The sequence below is a fragment of the Aspergillus campestris genome (assembly GCF_002847485.1).
Source record: "Aspergillus campestris IBT 28561 chromosome Unknown P168scaffold_9, whole genome shotgun sequence".
Classification (NCBI taxonomy): Eukaryota; Fungi; Ascomycota; class Eurotiomycetes; order Eurotiales; family Aspergillaceae; genus Aspergillus; species Aspergillus campestris.
Genome location: NW_020194344.1, coordinates 1,180,081 through 1,200,829, shown reverse-complemented (window position 1 = coordinate 1,200,829; position 20,749 = coordinate 1,180,081). Strand labels below are relative to the sequence as shown.

At 52.2% G+C, this 20,749-nt stretch overlaps 8 protein-coding genes across 8 annotated transcripts; 4 read left to right on the top strand and 4 right to left on the bottom strand.

The window, feature by feature from the left end:
• Positions 1 to 8: 8 nt before the first annotated feature.
• bud4 (putative GTP binding protein (Bud4)) lies at positions 9 to 5,054 on the bottom strand. Its single transcript, XM_024833017.1, has 6 exons — positions 4,923 to 5,054; positions 4,650 to 4,830; positions 2,352 to 4,577; positions 1,838 to 2,240; positions 1,077 to 1,783; positions 9 to 1,018 (listed from the first exon to the last, which is right to left on the bottom strand). Exons 2-6 carry the CDS (start codon positions 4,737 to 4,739, stop codon positions 398 to 400), a joined length of 4,047 nt encoding a protein of 1,348 aa, XP_024691363.1. The 5' UTR covers positions 4,740 to 4,830; positions 4,923 to 5,054; the 3' UTR covers positions 9 to 397.
• Positions 5,055 to 6,330: 1,276 nt separating this feature from the next.
• Positions 6,331 to 8,925, bottom strand: P168DRAFT_328765 (SET domain-containing protein). The gene is made up of 2 exons (XM_024841386.1): positions 8,409 to 8,925; positions 6,331 to 8,349 (listed from the first exon to the last, which is right to left on the bottom strand). The coding sequence occupies exons 1-2, from the start codon at positions 8,514 to 8,516 to the stop codon at positions 6,574 to 6,576; spliced, it is 1,884 nt and encodes a 627-aa protein (XP_024691362.1). The 5' UTR covers positions 8,517 to 8,925; the 3' UTR covers positions 6,331 to 6,573.
• Positions 8,926 to 9,003: 78 nt separating this feature from the next.
• Positions 9,004 to 9,744, top strand: P168DRAFT_328764 (mitochondrial 54S ribosomal protein uL14m). Its single transcript, XM_024841385.1, has 4 exons — positions 9,004 to 9,078; positions 9,141 to 9,225; positions 9,316 to 9,537; positions 9,605 to 9,744. Exons 1-4 carry the CDS (start codon positions 9,064 to 9,066, stop codon positions 9,673 to 9,675), a joined length of 393 nt encoding a protein of 130 aa, XP_024691361.1. The 5' UTR covers positions 9,004 to 9,063; the 3' UTR covers positions 9,676 to 9,744.
• P168DRAFT_306007 (DNA-directed RNA polymerase II core subunit RPB9) lies at positions 9,687 to 10,753 on the bottom strand. The gene is made up of 3 exons (XM_024838982.1): positions 10,504 to 10,753; positions 9,971 to 10,439; positions 9,687 to 9,916 (listed from the first exon to the last, which is right to left on the bottom strand). The coding sequence occupies exons 1-2, from the start codon at positions 10,581 to 10,583 to the stop codon at positions 10,106 to 10,108; spliced, it is 414 nt and encodes a 137-aa protein (XP_024691360.1). The 5' UTR covers positions 10,584 to 10,753; the 3' UTR covers positions 9,687 to 9,916; positions 9,971 to 10,105.
• A 919-nt stretch (positions 10,754 to 11,672) lies between these two features.
• P168DRAFT_272270 (amino acid transporter) lies at positions 11,673 to 13,495 on the top strand (the record flags this gene model as incomplete). The annotated part of the gene is made up of 4 exons (XM_024835312.1): positions 11,673 to 11,867; positions 11,969 to 12,015; positions 12,083 to 12,162; positions 12,224 to 13,495. 4 exons carry the CDS (start codon positions 11,673 to 11,675, stop codon positions 13,474 to 13,476), a joined length of 1,575 nt encoding a protein of 524 aa, XP_024691359.1. The 3' UTR covers positions 13,477 to 13,495.
• Positions 13,496 to 13,809: 314 nt separating this feature from the next.
• pin1 (peptidylprolyl isomerase ESS1) lies at positions 13,810 to 14,855 on the top strand. Its single transcript, XM_024835311.1, has 4 exons — positions 13,810 to 13,942; positions 14,018 to 14,421; positions 14,489 to 14,605; positions 14,667 to 14,855. The coding sequence occupies exons 1-4, from the start codon at positions 13,940 to 13,942 to the stop codon at positions 14,674 to 14,676; spliced, it is 534 nt and encodes a 177-aa protein (XP_024691358.1). The 5' UTR covers positions 13,810 to 13,939; the 3' UTR covers positions 14,677 to 14,855.
• A 418-nt stretch (positions 14,856 to 15,273) lies between these two features.
• P168DRAFT_320308 (uncharacterized protein) lies at positions 15,274 to 15,966 on the top strand (the record flags this gene model as incomplete). The annotated part of the gene is made up of 1 exon (XM_024840355.1): positions 15,274 to 15,966. One exon carries the CDS (start codon positions 15,274 to 15,276, stop codon positions 15,964 to 15,966), a length of 693 nt encoding a protein of 230 aa, XP_024691357.1.
• A 1,669-nt stretch (positions 15,967 to 17,635) lies between these two features.
• On the bottom strand, positions 17,636 to 20,749 carry P168DRAFT_272264 (uncharacterized protein). The gene is made up of 4 exons (XM_024835310.1): positions 20,357 to 20,749; positions 18,172 to 20,289; positions 17,947 to 18,116; positions 17,636 to 17,883 (listed from the first exon to the last, which is right to left on the bottom strand). Exons 1-4 carry the CDS (start codon positions 20,657 to 20,659, stop codon positions 17,826 to 17,828), a joined length of 2,649 nt encoding a protein of 882 aa, XP_024691356.1. The 5' UTR covers positions 20,660 to 20,749; the 3' UTR covers positions 17,636 to 17,825.

Below are 20,749 nucleotides of genomic sequence, written 5' to 3'. Positions count from 1 at the left end.
AAAGAAAACTGAATTGAATTGAACTAATATTGACCCACGAAAGAAAAAAGAAAAGCGGAAGACGCTATGTAACTATCATTAATGTACGACGAGCGAAGCAAAGGGTAGAATAGAATAGAATAGAATAGAATAGAAAGGGGCAAGAACGGGAGGAAGACAAAAAAGGAGAAACAAGACGCAAAATAGGAGAAAGACTCTGACAAAAGTACATCATCGCTAGCGAACACGGGAAAACAATGGCCAAGTACAGGGAAGAAAGAGGAGAAATCAAATGCTTCGGTTGGATCATAGTGACATGAGAAGGGAAGAGAGGGTTGGAGGAAGGAAGTCAGACAAGGGCGATTTCACTGCTTGTGGTTATCGTCTGAAAAGGTCCTAGGAATCATCGTTGGTCGATCTAGAACATCAACGAACGCGCCTTGTTCTTCCGGGCGTCAGCGCCACGAGCGTCAGGTTGGGACTGCGTGTGCCGATGTTGGGGTCGCGAGGGACGGTGGGAGGCCATTGCAGAGGGCGGAGGACCCGTGGCCGTGGCAGGCGGAGCGGGAGCGTCTTTCTTGGGAATGGGAGGAGGAGGTGCCCCCATGCTCTTGCCGCTGGTGCGGTCCAGAGTCTCACGGCGCGACGACTTCATGCTACGCTCACGCTTCAGGACGAGCTCTGTCCACGGCTTGGCTTGACTGCTGCTGGTTGAGCCCTTGCCAACTGTGTCGGCCAGGACGCCCATCCAGCCGTCTTTGTCGGCAGCGCTGTCGGCGTAGAAGTCGATCACCTCGCCGTTGCCGAAGCGTATCCGGAAGCCTTCTTCGACGAACATGTAGCCTTCTTCTTCTTCGGCGAATGCTGAGCGACGCCGTCCGCCGCCTCTGGTGGAGGTCTCCCTCTTGGTGAGAGCGCTGCGGTCATCGATCAACTTCGCGGCCTTGGATAGGTTGATGTTCGCCCGGGGCTGCCGGCTGGTCTCGTGGTAGGCGATCAGCTTGGAGCCCTGGAGCTTGAAGAAGCGGCGGCGCCAGTACTACGTAAAAAGTCAGTACAATCATAGTAGGTAGCTTCGAGAAGAGAATTGAACTTACAGGGCAATCGCCACCTTGCTGTGACAGGAAGCCCTCCCAAGTGCGAGCCGAAGCAGTCTCAGCCTCGCGCATCTCCCGGATGCATGCATTCATGCTCTTAGGCATGTCCTCGTCCTTGGAGTTCTTGGGCTTAGGGACGAAGAGCAGCTGCAACTCCAGTTTGCCGATCTTGTAAGGAGGTCGACGCTGCGAGGCGGCACTCGTAGTGCTCTTCTTGCTCTTGACACTGCTTGGCTGTTCCTCGACGGCCCACTCGTTGAAGCAAGCCACGTCCACAGTATAGGGACGACCGAATGCATGTTTTTCATGATCACTCAACGAGACATAAGCACGGCCGAAACTACCATCTCTGGCGATGAGGGTTCTCAGCTTGTCCCAGACTGCAGCGTTAGGATCCTTGCTCTTTTGCTGTTGCTGTGAAGCCAGCTGCTGCTTCATTTCCATCTCCTTGCGCTTGCGGGGAGAAGCGAAGACACGGCTAAAGGTGGAAGCCTTTTGCCGGGCTGGGGTTGCCGCCGGCGCAGATTCTTCGGTACGGAACTTGTCCTCGTCCGCCTTCATCTGCAAGGTGAGCTGGAATTCCAAATCATTATGCACAATGAGCTCAAACTCTTGTCCAATTGGTGCTGACTTCCCTAGCTCCAGCCAGGCAGTTGTCACGCAGTGAATGCCGTTGTCCAGCGTGAGGGAGAAGTGCGACCGCTCGCCTATTCAAAAGATGAGCAAGAAGAATTTTCTGGGCTGAAAGTGGGTGGACTTACCACGTGGAAGGGGAAGGTCTAGGGATTTCATTCCTACCACCTTGACAAAGAGACGACCTCGCTCCTCACCTTCTTCGAGGACGCCGCTCAAGGCAGGCTCGGTCTCCTCAATGGTGGCGGGGGCATCCTGGACGTTGCTCTGTTGACAGGGGAGAGGAGGGGCGGGACCGGACACGGGCTTCTTCCGGATCGCGCCTGAGGTCGTTCTGATGCTAGAGCGACGAGGACCACTGTTCCAAGGGACAGTAGTCCAAGTCTGCTGGCTAGGCTTACGTTGGGCGGGTCCGGCCGATCGGGGGTTGCGAGCGTCAGTGGGTGCTTGGCCCGGGGTTTGGGGTACTCCGTCGTCGTTGCTGCTACTAGCGATGACAACCTTCGTGTTGTGTCTCGTCAGGTAGCCCTTCTGTTTGGGTACATGCCTGTTAGCATTTTGTTCGTTGTGATGGGTAAGGGCATCCTGGGGTCCAATGGGCACACGACTGTATAACTGGGAAAGGGACAGTTCAAACGCAACCTTTTGGGTTTCGATGACACGATCGAATTCTTTGTCCAGGCCGAAGCCAAGACTTTCCTCCTGAATGCTGAAAGGGATATCCAGCTTCATGAGGCTGCTCTGTCGCTGGGCAACATCAACACCGAGCTGGGGGGGTGACGGGTCCTCGGGTTGGCTATCTTCAGAGGCTTGCTCGGGCTCTTGCTCATTGGACAACTGCTTGTGAAGGGAGGGAACGGGCGGGGGACCCTGGCCACTGACTTGGCGTCTAGTGGCGGCCATCGTTTGCAGATCCAACGGGGTCAACGAGGGCCTCGTTTTCAGGCCGGCCCCGTGGGCTTTCACCGTGGCAATAGGGGGGGGGACATCATCATCTACAGAGATCTCACTGTCGCTAATATCGTCCTCTACCGAGTGACGAATGACCGAGTCCGGGGAAGATGGCGCCGACACAGGGCTATCAATCTCGGGAGTAGCCGGGCGCTGGAGTGATGTTCTGAGAGGTTCCATTTGCGGAGGGGATTGTTTGTGAGCTTGGGACTCCTGTTGGGTCTTCTCCGAGATATTATGGGTGAGCTCTTGTTTAGCTTGGTCCGCGGGAATCGGCGTGGTCTGCCCCTCATCCGGTGGAGACTCGGCATGTTTCTCCGCATCCGCCGCTAAGGAGTGGCTGGAATAGTGGCTCTGATCGTCGCTCCTATCTGGCAGGCTCTTGAATGACAGGTCTTTTGGAGGCATGATCCCATCGTATTCAGGTACGTCGTAAAGGTCATCGTCATGTTCCTCGTGCTTGATCACCACACTGCCTGTGTCATCATCGGTGTCGTCGTCATCATCATACATGTCATCGTGTTCCAATGATGGAATTGGGTAATCGGGATCATAGGCCATCGGACGAGGGCTAGATCCCGGTTGGGAAGAATCCTCGTAAGAGTCGTCCATGTAGCTTTCGCTCTTACGCAGGTCTCTCAGGATCGAGTCTCTGGAAATATGAGGGGCCGAGAAACCCTCCGTATGGTCTTGCGGGCCCTTGATCGCCAAACTCTCTTCCTGAGACTTCTCCTTGGGGGTTTCGACATCGCCGCTCTCCTCATCTTCCATTGGGCGCGGATGAGGTTCTTCGGTGCGGGTCCGGTCCGAGTCAACGCTTGCGCGCTCCTTCTCCTGAATCATCATCAGACGCAGTCTCTCCTCCAAAGGCATCGAGGCGTGATTGCGTCCCGTGATATCAGACTTGGTGTAAGATGCTGCTGCAGGTGGGGATGGCAGCACCCGCTGAGCCCCAGTGCCTCGCTCAAAGGCGGCAGTTAGCTTTCCCGGGGAAGTGGGTCGCTGAGTGGCCGGCTGGGGGGTCCCGTTCGGGAGCGGGGGAAGCGGACGCCGTTCCCCGTTGGAGTCCAATGACTCAACGCGGGAGTGACGCCTCGACAACCCTTGAGCAGCCGATGGACGAGGATTGGGGCTGTGGTTTTCTTCGTCTTCAGTGAAAGGGTCCTCCTCTTCCTTGACGAGGGCCTCGTTGGCATTCGAGGGGCTCATGTAGCGCCAATCTTCAGGCAAAACGACCGGGGTCTTCTCGAGGTCCTCCAAAGAAGCATCAAAGCTATCATCACGATCAAAGGACGAGTCACGGTCGAAGCTCATATCTCCTTCGTCGTCCTCGGTGTCGTAGCTGCCATCGCGAGAATCCGACGCAACGGAGGACGGATCCGGGGTGGTCATCACATACTCGTTCACCTGCGGCGGGGCCGCGTCAAAGGTGACGCTCTTCGGGTGGCGATCGAGATCGGACCAGATCTCGCTCTCCGGATCGAATCCCCAATCCTTGGCTCCGAAACGGCTTGCCCGCGACAAGGAAGATTTGGCCGGAGCCGATTGATCCTTGCTGGGAGAAGGCGGCCGCGGCCCGACCAGGGTATCATCCTGAGTATTGGGGTTTTCCAGCGATGCACCCGTCTGGGACTGCCGCTCCGGGGACCGTCTTGGAGCTAGGGGCCGTTGTGGGACGTACACAGTGGCCGGATCGTACTCTTGCTTGTAGTCACGCAGCATGTTGCTGTTGCGCACCCGCGACTGGCGCTTCAGGTTTTCGAGCGATGCGCGTCTAGAAGGCGAAAAGGTGGAATCCGGGTCATAAGGGGCTTGGTTTTCCGAACTCTTTTGGAACGGTGACCCAGATTCACGACCTTTCCAAAATAGTCGGGGCGACGCCGGAGCATCGTGGGGGGATGGCTCGTGCTTGATCGCCTGTCCGTAGTGGGTCAGTCTTCCGATCGATCGAACCTCTCCATGGGGCAGCGGGATCTGGATCACACTCACTTTATTACTTTGGTTCCAAATCGGCGAATTGCGTCTCTGCGCCATGGGGCTCACTTCGGAGAGTGGCCGTTGTCCAAGGCCGCTACCCATGTTCGTGGTAGGACTTTGTCCGATCAGAACGGATTTAGCTGAGCTGGGAGACACGAGGGAACAAGAGAAGGGAAGAAAGAAGAAAACAAGGCTGGAAGGAGTAAATCAATCAGCGACTCTTCATCCATCACAACAATCGCACGACAGTCAAGGATGTCCCTTGCATGAGGAACGCGACCATACCTGATTCTGATAAACAACAACAATGACTGTTGCGAGCAATTTTTTTTTTTTTTTTTAAGATTTGTTCTTTTCTTGTCTCACTTGGTTTTTCTTTGTCGTCCTTTCTCTGATTCAAAAAGAGAGTCCTGACGACAGCGATATCAGGGTGGTTAGAAGACGTCACTGATGGCTCCAGATAATCATGAAAATCATTCACAGGATCGTTGAGATGCGTCACAAAAGGTTAAAAATTCAACAAATCAAAAAGAACATCCAGAACAGCGATTGTCAATTCGTTAAGAGACACGTCGGATCGTGGCCTGCATGAAGAGGAGGGGAAGAAGATACTAGGGCGATCGGGGAACGGAGGGAAGGTATCATATATTGTAGATAAACAGAGAGACCGAGGCGCTTGCAACAACCACAATGACAAAGAAGACTCGTAAATTTCCAGCTGAAAGAGAAGGAAGAAGAACGTGTTGCAAAGAAAGCGAAGAAATAAAATCAAATAGAATAATAAAAAAGACACCGTCCAACAACGGGTTCGCCAACAAGGAACAAGGGGGGAGGGGGCGTAAATAAGAGGGGAAATACAAGCGAAGGTAGTAGAGCGAACACTGATAAAATGACTTTGTTAAGTACCTCCGATCAGATTCCTCGTTCTGGAGAAGAAATCAAGGAAACATCGACAGTGGGACTGGATGATGAAGCTGGGAAGTAAATGTTGACATCAACCAGGGCCAGTCGGGAGTCTCCATAGCAACCCATGGTTTCAGCTCGGCATTAGCGCCTGAGGCCTTGGGGTGGATGCGCTGGATGGCCTGGGGCTGTCGTCCGATCGCCTTAGGCTGCATGGGGTTTAGCGTGGGATCGCTGCCTGGGAAGAAGCCCGAGCGTCGTGATTGATTGTCAGGCACGGATATTATGTCCTGAAGTGTCTCCTACCTAGGGAAGTATTGAGGCAACAGAGGCCTTGTATTTAATGCTCTTTTTCGCGTCGATATGATTCCATTCCCCTGGAACTGCAGATGCGGTCTGTTTACATGCAATGTCCTCACTTTCTCTCCGAGATCATGCACACTGCTGCAGGGGCTGATTGCACCTCCGCGCCAAGGTCTCTAGGCAATCAATATATATATATCCCACCCGGACCCGTCACATCAGTCTAGCTCCATCGAGGTCGGAACGTGATATTATTAGGAATCTCCACCTGCTAACTTATCATGACATGGGAATCTTGGTCTACCCCTCAGATGTGAAACATTCACCGCTCAGTAGCCCAGGTAATCGATTCAACACCCTTGATGGCTCTCCATGCCAACAACACCCACTCCTGCTAAAAATACAGAGGAAATTCGCCGCCCATAGGCCACCCAATGCTGGAGTCAGTGTACAGAGTGCGCAAAGGGGATTTGGAAAAGAAATATTGAAAAAAAAAAAAAAAAAAAAAAAAGAAAATAGAAAGACAGAAGTGGGAAATCAACCAGGGAGTCCGTGTACACAATAACGCCAGAAAGACTAGACATTATAAACCCGTCGATTGTAGATCACACAAGTGATGTCCAGAGAAGATACCAAACCAGAACGCCAGTCGCACCCAGGGGAATAAGAACACCGCACCCAACATTCAGCATTACATAGGAACCGGGGTCTCAGCTACCCGTCGTCATTATTACATGGTCATCCGCAGGGCGCGCGTCCGCGTGCGGCTCGCTCTCGTGTTTCCCCGGTCGGCAGACGCCTCACCGTCGTCCGTTTCGACGCGCGCGTCAGAGAGCTCCGGGGTGGGGGTGACGCCGAAGCTGACGCCGCGGTCCTTGCGCGAGACGCGAGATTCCTCCTCGGGATACAGGAATCGATGCACCGTGCGATGGTCCATCACGCGCTCCTCATCGTCGTTGTTGCCCTCGGGGTCGGTTTTGGGCCAGCGGAAGCCGTAGAGCATGGAGTGGCGCTCGCACCGGGGACATTCCCTCCGCGTCAGGTACGAGTTGTGCTGGACGAACCAGACATTGCACGTATGACAGTCAACCCATCGATCGTACGTTTGCGCGAGTAAGCGGGAGGTCTTGGTGTAGTCTCCGGGGACCCGAGTGCCGTGGGATTCCGCCTCCACCGAGGGAACAACTCCGTTTTTCCCGCGAGACTTTCTCCGGGGTGTTTCGACTCGATCGGTCACAGTGCCGAGCTTTTCATCCAGTTCAAGAGATTCGGAGAGTACGGACAAGACATCGTGGTCGTTGTGAGTGGATCCGGACAAGGCTGACACAGTTTGCTCCACCTGAATGGGGGGAATCGAAGGGTTTTCGTGGACGGTAGTTTCAATAGTCTCCTCTACCTTCGCAGTCACCCCACCATCGCACACTGAAGTTGGGGCAGTGGACGCCGACGAACGCTGAGAGTCGTCGGCCGTGACAGATGCGGGCGATTCACAGTCGGTCCCGTGGTGAGGTCGAGGGTTCTCGTCCTCTTTGGTCTCTGGTCCCGCAGGATCGCCCGCAGCCTCGGCAGCCTCGCTGGGCGCGGGTGGTGTCGGCCTTGGATGATCAACCGAGCTGAGGGAGTTCTCTTGGGCGATTTCGATAGAAGAATCGACTTCGGCCTGTGAGACCTCTGATCTTAACTTTGAAGTCTGGCGGACGAATGCACCTCGCTTGCGTGGAGTGGATGGAGACGTGTCGACATCAGAGTCGGGTGCCCGCTTCCGTTTTCTGGGAGTGAGAGAATCTTCGGCTGCGGCGGGGGTCGATGCTTGACTTGGTTGGTCCGAGTCCACCACTGGCGCCCACCCGTTGCGCACAGCCCGTTCGCATGACAGGCAGAGACATTCACAATTATCAATACCAAAGTAGTCCTCACCATAAGAAACAGTGATTTCTTCACCAATGTAGATATCGCGGGTGGCGACAACCTGCATGCCCTCCGAGCCCCGGGTCACCAGGCGACCGTTGGCATTACAGTCGTGGTTGGCGAAGCGGGCGGGACCGAGAAAGAAAGACGGTGTCTTCCGGCGACTCGACATGACGATGCTGAAGTCCTTTCGCTTGAGATCCAGTTCTTGTTCTTCTTCGCGGGTCATAGGCACGAGCGTTCCGCTGAGGTACTTGATCTCCTGGCCCTGTTTGATGAACCTGCGGGCGCAGATGGCGGCTTCGTGTTCGATGATCGTGTAGCGATTGGTAGTGGTGACCTCAAAGGGCGAGTCCGGTAGGTACATTTGGATGTATTTGCGTAGATGGCGGCGGAACCAGTCCTTCTCGCGATCGTTGGGCAACTTGGCCAGGTATCTCTTCAGCCCCGACATCGACAGCAGGGTACGCTCAGCCTTGGCGACGTCCTTTTCCACGATGATATCGTGAAGCAGGGTGTGAGCAACACTATCCTCGCTGACTCCACGAAGAGCGATGTATTTGGTCCGGTTCTTCCGAGTATTGGTCCAGAAATAAGCCTGCAATAACGAGAGTCAGAGAGAACCACATCGAGGGAGATTGGCACGGTTGGGCCTACTCGATCAACCAGCGCATCCGTTGCGACGTCGTCATAGCTGGCCAGTTTCGCCAGGGTGAGACGGTCGCGCCGGTCATCCGCGGGACTCGACCGCGCCTTTGACGACATGATATATTGCAAGATCAGACGATTCCCATTCAAAGGTGTTGCCTCCAATTGGGGCAGAGATAGCGTTGTCGAGAGGCGCCCAAACCCAGCGTCTAAGGGGAATGAAGCAAAAAAAGCGGGTAATGGTAAATTAACAGGAGGTCTCCACGACAGAAGATAATGAATGAACGAAAGCCCAAATTGTTCTTTCACAGGCAGAAAACAGACATCTTGGGAAAGGGAAGAAGAAAATAGAATAAGAAAATAAGGAAGGGTAAGAAGAAAAAGGAAAAGGAAGACACGACAGGTAGAGAAAGTGGTTGAGAAAGAGAGAGCAGCCCCCAATTTAGCGCGGGTGATATCCAAGCATCGTCCTCCGTAATTGTCGCAGTAACAAAATCGCAGTGACCGCCGTAGTGATGACTGGCGCCCAGTCCGGGGTCGGTCGTCGGCGAAACCTTCCGGCCCGGGTTCCTCGCTGGAAATCTTTCGGACATCAAATCACACGCTCCGCTCCGCTTCGTCTGCTCCCTCTCGCTGTCTTTATCCACCAGGGCCTGCTCACAAGATGATTCAATTAAAAGTGAGTGCTCTATTGGATTATGTGATTTTTTTAAAAGTGGTTTTTGCTGACATTTTCCTTAGTCGATGCTTAATTGCATCGACAACTCGGGCGCCGCAGTTGTCGAATGCGTGAATGTCCTGAAGAAGAAGCGGGCTGCCACTGTCGGTACGTCATCTTTTCCCCTCATCGCGCTTTCATTATTGCATTCTTTTGTTGGGCGCGATCTTTTCTAATGTGGTCTGGTTATTATTGCAGGCGACCGGATCGTGGTAGTGGTTCAGAAGCAACGAAATTTCGCCTCCGAGGGCGCCGGCGGCAGTATCAGCAACAAAGTCCGTCGCGGAGATATCCGACACGCGGTGATCGTCCGGGTTCGAAAGGAGATGCAGCGGCCAGATGGGTCGTCCGTGAAGTTCGATGACAATGCCTGTGTGTTGATCAACAAGTCTGGTGATCCGATCGGCACGAGAATGAACGGTCAGTCGTCGCGGCTTTTCCGCCCTCCAGATTGACAGGTGCAAGAGTACTGACATGAGGTTTACAGGGGTCGTGGCTACAGAACTACGGGACAAGCAGTGGTCCAAGATCTTGTCCTTGGCACCTTTGCATGTATAAAATATACCTTTGCAAGCGAATCGTTTTATTTCCTCATATAGCCTGTATCAATAGAAATTTCTGTTTTCCACGAACCGCTCCTCCAATATAAACACGAACAAAAGCACCAGAAAACTCCACGGATATGCTCGGAATGGAAAAATAAAACGGATAAAGGGTATCGGAAACACGGTAGACATGGCGGACAGCGCAGAAATCACACATAAACATTACCGCACGCACAGCACACATAGTAAAGTTTCTGCACAAACGTCAGTTCGATGGCCCTCATGCAACAAGAAGCGAAGAGTCTCACCATTCCCGTCTCGGCCGACCGCTGTTGGGACTGGAAGAAGACGGCCTCTGATTCGCCGCAGCTGGGGCAGGTCTTGTTGGATCGTGGGAGCTAAGAAACGCAGAAAAAAAGAGAGCAAAGTTAGCCACGGAGATCTCAAAGGCCTTTTGATGTCCATTCCATGGCGTAATCACCCCCTCCGGAATATGCAGAACAGCTGTCATAGTCATCCCCGAACAGGGAATCTTCCTCGGGCGATCCACAGGAGAAGCAGGTGATTTCTTCCCCGCAGTGGGTGCAAAAGCCTGGGAGACAAACCGTAGGATCAGATGCGACATCCTGAGTCACACCGGCGGTATCTCCAACCTGAGTGCTGAGTTTGTTCTGGTAAACGCAATAGGAGGAGGCAGGCTCGCCGACGTGGCACGTGCGACAGGTGAACATCAGGCGGTTATTGACGCGATCTTCCTTCGGGTACAGCAAGTTCGAGCTATGCAATATGTCAGCAAGGGAGTCAAGACAAGGACGAGGAATAAAATGAGGCGAGTGCTTACCATTCGCGACAGAAGCGAAAGTGAACCTGTTCGTTCTGCTTAACGTCGCCACCGGCGGACGGAGTTGGGCTTGCAGACATTTCGATGGTGATATGGATCGTTTGCGACGACGCTGGTAGTATTTGACTGAGATGAGATGATAGAGGAAGGTAATCGCTGTAATATTTGGCAATGTCCGGGTTATGAGCGAACAGGGAACTGCTAACAATAGAATGAAAGAATCAGTTGAACAATACAGACTTATCTTTTGATGATGGAAGTTGGAAAGAAACGCCCGCCAGGCCGCACTCCAGGCAGCCAAGACGCTAGTCCAGATCGGATCACTCTACGCTATACCCAATCGGGAACATAGTGTTGTGGTCATGGATTGACCGGCCGTCGTGGAGCGACATATCTAAAGACTCTCTACTGATGATGATTTCATATTATACATTCATCATTTGGGGGTTAAGGCTGACATTGTGCTTGTCTTCCCGAGGTTCTTTCTGCAGTACAAAGAAGACCTCAATATCAATAACCAAGAATAAGAGCAGCTTCCCAATATGTGCAGACGTGGATCTCTGATTAAAGATAGCAATATTGCTGCAAATATCAGCCGTATCACAAGGGTTCAATCTAAATGCAAGGACTGAGTGGTAGATTGCGGGCCCGAAATCTACCGGTGCTCCTTGCAGTACCATTTGCCCCTATCTCGGTCAAGTTTCAACTGCTATTGATACTTTGATGTCTGTGGCAAAAGACCAGAGTCCCTTGCTCACTGGACAGAAGGAAGTATGCGCCAGTGCCCGTAGTACCAGAAATAGGCGTTCGTGCCAGGGGGAAGAAGGCAGGACTCGTGTGGAAGACGGAGACTTCGAAGGCTAAAGAGGACAAGCATTCGTCTGTGGAGCACTGTTATATCGGACAGCATGCACACCCTGATGGCTCAGTGTGCGCCCTTGCGCAACGGTGTACGACATGGAAGCATTATCCTTCTATCGGCGGAAATTCGGCTGCTGCGATGAGGGCAATGTGTAGCTCTAGACTCGCTGGAAAGACCTGTCTCTCTGCATAAGATAAAGCGCGGTGTCTCCTTGTTAATGACAGGGTAGAGATTGGAGCAAGTCAAAACCAAGACTATCTCTTCTTTCTCCTTTCATCAATAGTCATAAAATTTTCACATGGACAAAATGCAGGAAGCGTACGAGTCCAAGTCAAGACCCGACTCTCCGGCAGCACTCGATTCACCCTCCAGCCAGGCGCCAGAGGGCCAGACGGATATCACGGAGTATCGACAGCAGCTCCACCGCAGATTTGGCTTGCTCCACGTTTGTGGATTGGCGCTGGCCAGCGGCAGTACCTGGGTACCATTTGGGGGCAGTCTCGTAAGTTAATTTGCCGATATAGTGTGTATACTGCTTTGTATGCCATGTATGTGAACATTTCCATTTGCAACGGTGATGGCTAAATCTGATTTCTTTTCCAGATAACAGCCATCTTTAATGGAGGACCTCCTGGCGTAATCTATGAGCTGTATGCGATGCGAATCCCACGGTAGACAACTCCAGATGCTGACAACTTCCTCGTTGTGATGATACAGGATAGCAAGTTCCTTTTTCTACTGGTTTATTGCTGCCTCACTTGCCGAACTGGCTTCATCCATGCCCTCGTCGGGTGGAGGTTGGTCTTATTATACCCTGTACAAATCAAGCATATGGATACTAAGACAAGTAGAAATCAGTGTACCACTGGGCGTCAATAACAGCAGGACGATATGGGCGACCGTGCGGCTGGTTCGCCGGATGGTGGAATTTCCTCGCATGGATCTTTGGAGCAGCATCAATGACACAGATCATCAGCACGCAGTCCATGTCGGCATATGCATTGTTTCACCCGGGCTTCCACATCGAGAGATGGCACATATTCGTCACGTACACCATATGCTCATGGTTTTGCTGTCTGACAGTGGCACTGGGCCACCGCGTGCTGCCGAAAATCGAGACATTGTCCGGATGCGTGGTAGTCGGGGGATTCCTGGTGACGGTCGTTGTGTGCGCAGTGATGCCATACGTCAATGGTCAACCGTATGCAGACAACGACTTCGTGTGGAGTAAGTGGCAGAACCATGTTGGCTACAGCAGCGATGGATTCGTCTTCTGTCTCGGGATGCTGAACGGTGCTTTCGCCGTCGGCGCCCCGGATGTCACTTCGCATATTGCTGAAGAGGTGCTTTATCCTAGCCGCAACGTCCCACTGGGCACCCTGATCCAATACATTATAGGCTTCACCACTGCGCTCTGCTATGCCATCGTTATCCTCTATGGCATCAGCGACCTAGACCAGGTTCTAGCTTCACCCCTCCCCTCTCCCTTGGCCGAGATATACCGTCAAACAACCGGCACCCGCGGCGGCGCTCTCAGTCTCCTCATTGTCTCCATAATTCCTACATTTGGCGTTGTCATCGGGTGCTATCTGATTTGTGGCCGCACACTATGGACTCTGGCTCGCGACAACGCCACCCCGTTCAGCCAAGTCATTCGTCGTGTCCACACCCGCCACCGGAATCCGATGATATCGACCCTCGTATGCGGCATGGTCTGCACTCTTCTCGGATGCATATACGTCGGCAACGATACTGCCTTCGGTGCCTTCGTCGGCAGCTACGTCGTCCTGACTACCCTCTCGTACCTTGCTGCCGTGATGCCGCATCTGCTCAGCGGTAGGTCAAACACGCCCCGCGGCTGGTTCTGGATGCGTGGCGCGCTGGGATACGTTGTCAATGGAATCGCTTGCGCATATACCGTGATCTTCATCGTCATCTTCTGCTTCCCATCTTCTGTCCCCGTTGACGCCAATTCGATGAACTATACGTGCCTGATCACGGGAGGATTGACCGCCTTCATTGCGGCGTTTTGGTTCTGGCGCCAGCGAGACTATGTTGGGCCCACGAATGTGTTGTTGGAGAGTGAGATGCTAGAACAGTCTGCAACATAGTGTATCTGGCGTTTTTTCCACGTTCAACTTTGGATTTGTATGTGGGATATGAGAGGTGATGATTGTTGGTTGAGGAATAGAATGTGATGATTGTCAGTGCACGGGGTAGGGCGGAAAGAAATACGAGTCTCAATCCATGAGATATAGAAAACCTTCACATCTCTCTAGTATGCACCCTCTTATTAGATGTAAATATTAAATAAAGATCAATACGGCATCTTGTATGAACAGCTTAGCTTGTTTGTCGTGTTGATCATGTTTGCAGTGTTTGCCATGGGATCTTCAATTCCCCGCAGTTGACCAAGTGAGGTCCGTGATCCCAACTTGCATGCATGGAAACTGAGCTGTTATATATCCTGCCGCGAACAATTGTATCTGACATCTAACCGTAATATCTTTATATTGCGGAAATTTGCCTTTCTCGTACCTAATCTCAGTTTCTTCTTGCACACAATCCGTCATCATGGTAAGTACCCACAAAGCCTTCAAACATACCCCTCCCCCAGAATTCTAACCTTGTTCAACGTGTTTCCAAATCTAGTCTGAAACAGGTCTTCCATCGGGCTGGGAGGTGCGACACTCCAACTCCAAGAACCTCCCTTACTACTTCAATCCCTCGACGAAAGAGTCCCGCTGGGAGCCTCCGTCCGGAACCGACACCGAGACCCTCAAGGTCTACATGGCGAAATACCACAGCGGCCCCGCCGGCCGTCCGGACGGACCGAACCAGGGCGAGGGAAAAATTCGGTGCAGTCACCTTCTGGTCAAGCATAAGGATAGCCGACGACCCAGCAGCTGGAGGGAGGCCAACATCACTCGGTCCAAGGAGGAAGCCATCGAGATCCTTCAGGGCCACGAGGAGCGCATCCAGTCGGGTGAAGTTACTCTGGGAGACATTGCCATGTCAGAGTCGGATTGCAGCAGTGCTCGGAAGCACGGTGATCTGTATGTCTTTCTTCATGTCTTCTGGCAAGATTTTCCTTCCCACGCAGGTCATTAACGGTTTATGTAGTGGTTTCTTCGGACGTGGTGAAATGCAGAAGGAATTCGAGGATGCGGCGTTTGCGCTGCAGCCGGGTCAGGTGAGCGGGATTGTTGATACTGCGTCGGGGGTTCATTTGATTGAGCGGTAAGTTTGACATCCTTATCTTTTGATGTTGGCATCTACTAATAATATGGTATGTGTGCAGTGTCCAATAAACGCAATACAGATACATGTAGTTGGTGTATTTGAAGTCAGGACATAAGAATAAAATCATCTCTACCACATAGCATTTCCCTTGACCTGCTCCCTAAATCCATGGTTCTGTCTTGTTCATATGAAGGTCTGGGGCAACGACAGTGACTGACTGACAAGCTGGTGATTCTAACACCGGTCCCACCCCAATAAGTTGCGCCAGTTGCTATATGAAGCAGTCCGGTCTCAGCAAGGTCTGCCCAGCACATGAGCCAGTGATAAACAAACCAGTCAGTTAAATCAAATCATGGTACATATAATCCTTACAGTGAAATGGTATAAAGGTAAAATGCCCCAGACTATTCACTGCAAGCCTTTCCCCCTCTTTGTTAATCATGAGCTTCATGTCTCCTACTTATTCATTCACTTGGAGGCAATTCCCTTCGTGTTTATCTACCAAGACGCTCTTTTGAAAGCATGGCAGACACTGTCCTTTGAATGCATTCTGAGCATGTTTACAATCCCCTGTCCATCTTTATGATACACATCTATCCACACTCACCTAACCTCCCAACCTCAAAACCCAATCTCAAAGTCCAACCTCAAAACCAACCCCAACCATGGCAATAGGCAAAACCTACATCTTCGACAGCACCAAGCTCGCCATCCCCATCCACCTCCGCACCGTCATAACCGGCGAACCAGCCGCAGCATTCAACCACTGCCGCCACGTCGCCTCGCGTGCCTTCCGCATGCTGAAGCGCATCGAACAGTGCTACGCGCACCGCTACACCGTGATGTGCTCCACAACCGACCGCAAGAAATACCGAGACCACGGCACCTCCATGGACCGCATCATGTTCTGGAAAGAGGACCACAAACCGCGCAACCCGACGCTCGCGCCGTCCGCGAAAATCCCCGCCGAGATCCTCGCCCTGTACCCCGACCGGCGCGTCTACGAGGAGTTCGTCCGCAGGTACAACCGCACGTTTGCGGACTTCATCAGGGGGCCGTACTGCCTGTGGAGGGAGTCTGTGAGGGCTGTGGACCGTGCTGTGGCGAGGTCTGGGCTCAGCGAGATGGATCAGCAGGAGTGGAAGCGGTGGTGGCAGAAGGCGTTTTTGGGGGAGATGTCGAAGTGGGAGGATGATGTTTATCGATTGGTTTTGCCGAAGTGGGAGGTTATTGTGGGTGAGGTTTGCAGGGCGATTAGGAGGCGGGTTGAGTATCCTGGGGCTTTGCTGGAGGAGTTTTGGGCTGCTGCGTGGCGTCCGCTGGAGGAGGATCGAGTGCGTTATGGGTCGTTTGTTTAGACGAGGAATGGGTTGATGGGTTTACGATTCATGACTAGGGTTTCTGGTGCGGACTTCTCGAGGGTTAGTCCTCTGAATGGAGCGTCTGGTTGGGTTGGAAACTTGATATGAAGGCAAATGCACAATGCTGGGAGCAAGGAGCTTGGGAAATGGTGTTTGATTCTGCGAATACTGGTTCATTTGCCATCTTTCCTAGGATTGCACATACTGGGTATTACTTTGAAGTACATAATGAAAATGATTTATTAGATTCCTGGTGCGTGTAATCTAAGAACTTTTAGTCCACGATAGCTATAGTATATACTTCAAGGTTCTATATTATATACAGAACGTGGGATTCGCTCCTAGGCGACCACGAAGCAAAGTGCTGCAACACCTCTAAGTAAAATACGCACACCATGCACCTCTCCATAATCAATCAACCAAACCCACCCGCCATTTGACCCTGGCAAATACAGGATGGTCATGCATCCTCCGGTCAAATTATGCTACATTCCCGCTTTTACCACGTGATTCGATAGCCCTAGCATCTGTCACCGTTGAACTCACATATCTGATACTGATATTGCCACAAGTACAAAGAATCGTGATCCTTATATTGTGTATTTCCTGTTTTATCGTAAAATAAGTCACATCTCTATACAAAGACATACTGAAAGCCAATACGCACGACTTGGTCAGCTTAGCTACATGTCCTTTACAAGGTCTGGAGGGCCATGAGTTGGAATAAAGCTTTGACGCGTGGAAAGTTTACAGATGCGTTCGTTGTAGTTTATCTTGTTCAGGACTGATAAGGCAATTTGTCGATATAAAAGCAAGACACAAAGACAACATTGCCGGGCTACTCCTTGTACCATCCGTGAATCCACCACAGACAAGCATCATTGTACAATAAACAAAGCTCACTACGTATCTAAGGTAATCCAATTAACATGGATTGAACCTTTGGTTCAAGCACTATATAAAAACGTAGAAAGTAGCCTAGATAAAAGGGTAAGAGAGACACCATGGCCTATATTCAAAACATCTCCCCTAACCCTATCCACCCCCTAGTCTCATATTCCACCTTGCATCTACGAGAAACCACCAAGAACCCAAACGTAACTTCCACACAACCGCAGCTATAATGTGTCTTTGCTGGATCGGCACATACCCATGCGGCTGCATGGAAGAAGGCCTCAAAGAACTCTGCGACAAGGCGCCCGACTGCGACGAAGGCGCGACCGCTGAGCGGAGAGAGTACCTGGACTTATGCGAAGAATGCCAAGGTAGGAAAGACGTGATCTCTAGACGAACAGACATTGTGCAGCGTTTAGACGGAGAGCAGGTTGGGGAGGTGGAGGTGGATCAGCCGAATACCCAAACTATCGGGCAGGTTGAGGCAGAGTTGGGCGAAAATTCGGGGGGCATGATGGACAGAACACGGACACGGCACAGACACCACCAAATTTTAAGGAGGACGTAGATGGAAAGTGGTTTTCCCTCTTGCCTGAGCGCTGTGATTTAACTAAGGGGCCGCGTCCGGTTAGGCGGCGGAGGGGAGAGGGATTTCCGAGGAGGGGAAGGACATATCCTGAGGATGAGGAGTGGATGTACTGATGTATGAAGTGGAAGGTGAAGTGCATGGAAGAATATGTTGTTTTTTGATCTATTGTAAGGTACTTTGGCAGTTTTGTATCTTCAATGAAAAAAGTAAGATTGGTATCGATGCATCTCTAAATTAAATGCGCGTTGAAGACAACTCCATGATCAAGTATTTCTCCAGTCCGATATCAAAGTAGTAACCCACTTTTTCACCTGTTCGTATACTTGGCATTCAATGACATGGCTTCTACATTGCAAACCGAGCAGATTCATGCTTATAAACTTGTGGTAAGTCGGTCCAGACGTGATGTGATTGCGTCGATGACGGCAGACCTGTGTTTGAAGGTTAGTTTAGTTACTATCCTGTGAGAACCCAACGCTAGGATTCAAACTTACTCTCGTTCAACCATCTTCATCGCATCTGCGATCCTCGCGCGTTGAAGTCTGTGAGGTACTCTTGGCTGTGCGCTCGATGGAGACGCGGGGCTGCCGGGTTCAGCGGGCACAGGGGACTTCACTGCAACAGATTTCGCCTCGGACAGGAGTTCTGATGCAATTTCCTTGGCCTAAAAAGTAGAGGTTAGTGTTGTTGCATATTTCATCAGAAAAAGTGTGACGTACCGCATCCAGACGCTGGGATAATTGCTGAATATTCTCCTGGCTATCCTGCTTGGGATTCTCGAATGATCCGGAGAGCATGTCCACCTCAGATGCCCAAGATTTCTCTCTCTCACTAAGTGGGCGCCCGCCCGACTTCAGGACCTTGTTCCGTAATTTCTCATATCGCTGGACAAGTTGAGTTTGTCTGTCCTTCGCACCTTGCAGTCTGTTCTCCAAGGCCTCACCGCTTCTGGATCCTTCTTTGCGCTCACCGTCCTCACCAACCTCACTGGACACGTACCTGATCCGCTCGGCTACGTCGGAGAGCTGCTTGAGTTGATCTTGCAGTTCCCCTTGCAGCCGCTCACAGCGACGGAACAGATCGGAGGCAGCCCTTTCAAGGGCGTTGGTGTGAGAGGACAATGTCCGATGTGCTGCTGCGACCAGATCCAGTGTTGCCGGAGACAAGCGAACTTGCTCCCTAAGACTTTGGCGCTGACGATGTGGGACGTGCTTGTCGACAAAGAATTCTAGCGGCGAGTCTGCATAGAAAATGGAAGGAACCTGATAAGGAGGTCTTCGCGGCGGAGGCATCGCGGAGCCAAGTTCGTGGGAATCGGAGTCGATCCGTAAGTTGGCCATTTCCGGGAATGTGATCTCCGGCGAATCCATGATAGCAGCATATGGATGGCTGGCGTGGGAGGTCAACAGTAGATAGCCAATATCGTAATCATAATAGACCAGACAAGATGACAAGTTGAGTGGCTGCTCTTGCGACACAGCGGCCCCCTCGTCCATTTGGATCAGCCGCTCACGGATAGAGACCGAGCCTTCGCAGAGCACTTCCAGGCGGAATCCAGAGCCGGCAGGGTCGTCTGCCTGGAGCTCGGCTTCAAGTCGTTGCACCCACGAAGACAGCGAGATGGAAGTGACATTATCGAAGTTCGTGACAAAAAAGCTGTAGGGCGAAAAGACATCCTTGGTGAATGTTGGCCAATTGTTCAATGACGTGTGCTCTCCCTTCAGAGTGTCCAGCGACTCGACCAAGACGAGATCAGAAGGTTCCGACACCGGGGTCCTAAATGCATTCTTCTTCGCCTTAGGTAGCCATTGGCCTTCAACTCCATCGAGCTCGAGGCAGACATGGACCCTGCCGCTGCCGGCCGAGAGGCAAATAACAGTGGCCGACAGCTTGTCTTCCCCATTATCCTCCAGGATAAGTTCATCTTCCTCGCCCATCATGAGAGCATCGGTATCGATCTTGGAAGCGACCACGACGATATCACAAAGATCCAAATCATCGAGCTCATCACCAGTGTCCACCCGGAAAGGTCCCTGCAATCTGGGGATGGCACTTGGATTAGCGGGACGGGTCAAGATTTCCGACCCGGAGTCCGCGTCAAGATCAACCAACAGGGGCTCCTGGTTGTCGATCTCAGCTAACCAATCGTATTGTTGGCGACATGCGGTCAACTGGTCTTCCATATCAACGGGATCCTCCTGCAAAGCTGCCAGTTTTGGGATGATAGCCGCAGAAAGCGAAGGGATGGTAGTGGCGGGGGCGCGCCACTTCGAAGGCAGCAACGGTGATAGGACGTAAAGATCGCCAGGTCGCATGGCCACCCATAAGGTCATGGGTGCCCAGGCATCCTCTTTCCCGCTACCCGTACCCCCAAAGCAAGCAGATGCAACTTCCATGTCGACAAAGTCCGCGGAAAATCCCTTGCTCTTTCCAAAGCCCGAGGGCGTAAAGTCCTGATCCGACGACGTGCCATCCACTAGCTTCCGCAGATCGATGGCCAAGGTAGGACGGTCAAAAGACCAATGATTATTGCGATCCAGCTCCCAAACTCGCACCGCAGCATCTGCGGTCACGGTGACAAAACATCCAGCGAGGTTGGTGTGTATTCCAAGAGGATGCCACAATGCCGACATCACCGGGGATTCGGGAATTACATGCGTTGTAGGGCCCAGCTGGTAGGTTTTGATTCGGATGGGAGACTGGTCGGTCGTCGATAAGTGCGAAGAGTCAGGAAGAACCGCGATGAAGACCGTATGGTCCGCGACAATGGCCAGAAATGCGCCGTTCGGAGAGGGAATGAGTTGACGAATTCGCTCGTACACCGGGACAACCAAAACCTAAACAAATAGAGCGTCAGCCAGGTGAGTTACCAACGATACAGGTTGCGCCATAAACCTTCCATACCCTATAGCTTCCATCCTGCGTATTGGGTCCATTCTGGCCTGCAGAGCCGTTGGCCGACCTCTTCTCCTGCTGCCATTCGTCTTTCAACCGCGTGAGGCTGGACCAACGGATCTGGTTGTCTACCACCGTAAACACCTCATTCCCCCTCTGTGCGAGAACCCGTGTCGGGCCAGTATAGTCGTCATTTTGGCGTAAGCTTTGCGAAGATTTGTCGAGGCCCTTCGAAGCCGTGCTCGAGAAGAGGGAAGCGCCGGGAGAAGGGCGCGATAGCCAGGGAGGCGTGTAGCTGATCACCTTCGGCATTATCGGGTACGGGTTGTCTTGACTAGGTCAGACTCCCATGCGCTGTATTCGACCGATTATTGCGACCGAAGGGTAAGAGGTCGAGGAAGA

Coding starts and splice junctions, on each gene's coding strand:
- bud4 (XM_024833017.1), bottom strand. CDS start 4,739: ATGGGTAGCGGCCTTGGACAACGGCCACTCTCCGAAGTGAGCCCCATG. Junction 4,578..4,649: donor TTTGGAACCAAAGTAATAAA/GTGAGTGTGATC, acceptor CACTACGGACAG/GCGATCAAGCACGAGCCATC. Junction 1,019..1,076: donor AGCAAGGTGGCGATTGCCCT/GTAAGTTCAATT, acceptor CTTTTTACGTAG/TACTGGCGCCGCCGCTTCTT.
- P168DRAFT_328765 (XM_024841386.1), bottom strand. CDS start 8,516: ATGTCGTCAAAGGCGCGGTCGAGTCCCGCGGATGACCGGCGCGACCGT. Junction 8,350..8,408: donor CGGATGCGCTGGTTGATCGA/GTAGGCCCAACC, acceptor TCGTTATTGCAG/GCTTATTTCTGGACCAATAC.
- P168DRAFT_328764 (XM_024841385.1), top strand. Junction 9,226..9,315: donor GAAGCGGGCTGCCACTGTCG/GTACGTCATCTT, acceptor TTATTATTGCAG/GCGACCGGATCGTGGTAGTG. Junction 9,538..9,604: donor GATCGGCACGAGAATGAACG/GTCAGTCGTCGC, acceptor TGAGGTTTACAG/GGGTCGTGGCTACAGAACTA.
- P168DRAFT_306007 (XM_024838982.1), bottom strand. CDS start 10,583: ATGTCTGCAAGCCCAACTCCGTCCGCCGGTGGCGACGTTAAGCAGAAC. Junction 10,440..10,503: donor TTTCGCTTCTGTCGCGAATG/GTAAGCACTCGC, acceptor CATATTGCATAG/CTCGAACTTGCTGTACCCGA.
- pin1 (XM_024835311.1), top strand. Junction 14,422..14,488: donor GCTCGGAAGCACGGTGATCT/GTATGTCTTTCT, acceptor CGGTTTATGTAG/TGGTTTCTTCGGACGTGGTG.
- P168DRAFT_272264 (XM_024835310.1), bottom strand. CDS start 20,659: ATGCCGAAGGTGATCAGCTACACGCCTCCCTGGCTATCGCGCCCTTCT. Junction 18,117..18,171: donor TATCCCAGCGTCTGGATGCG/GTACGTCACACT, acceptor TCTACTTTTTAG/GCCAAGGAAATTGCATCAGA. Junction 17,884..17,946: donor ATGAAGATGGTTGAACGAGA/GTAAGTTTGAAT, acceptor CTTCAAACACAG/GTCTGCCGTCATCGACGCAA.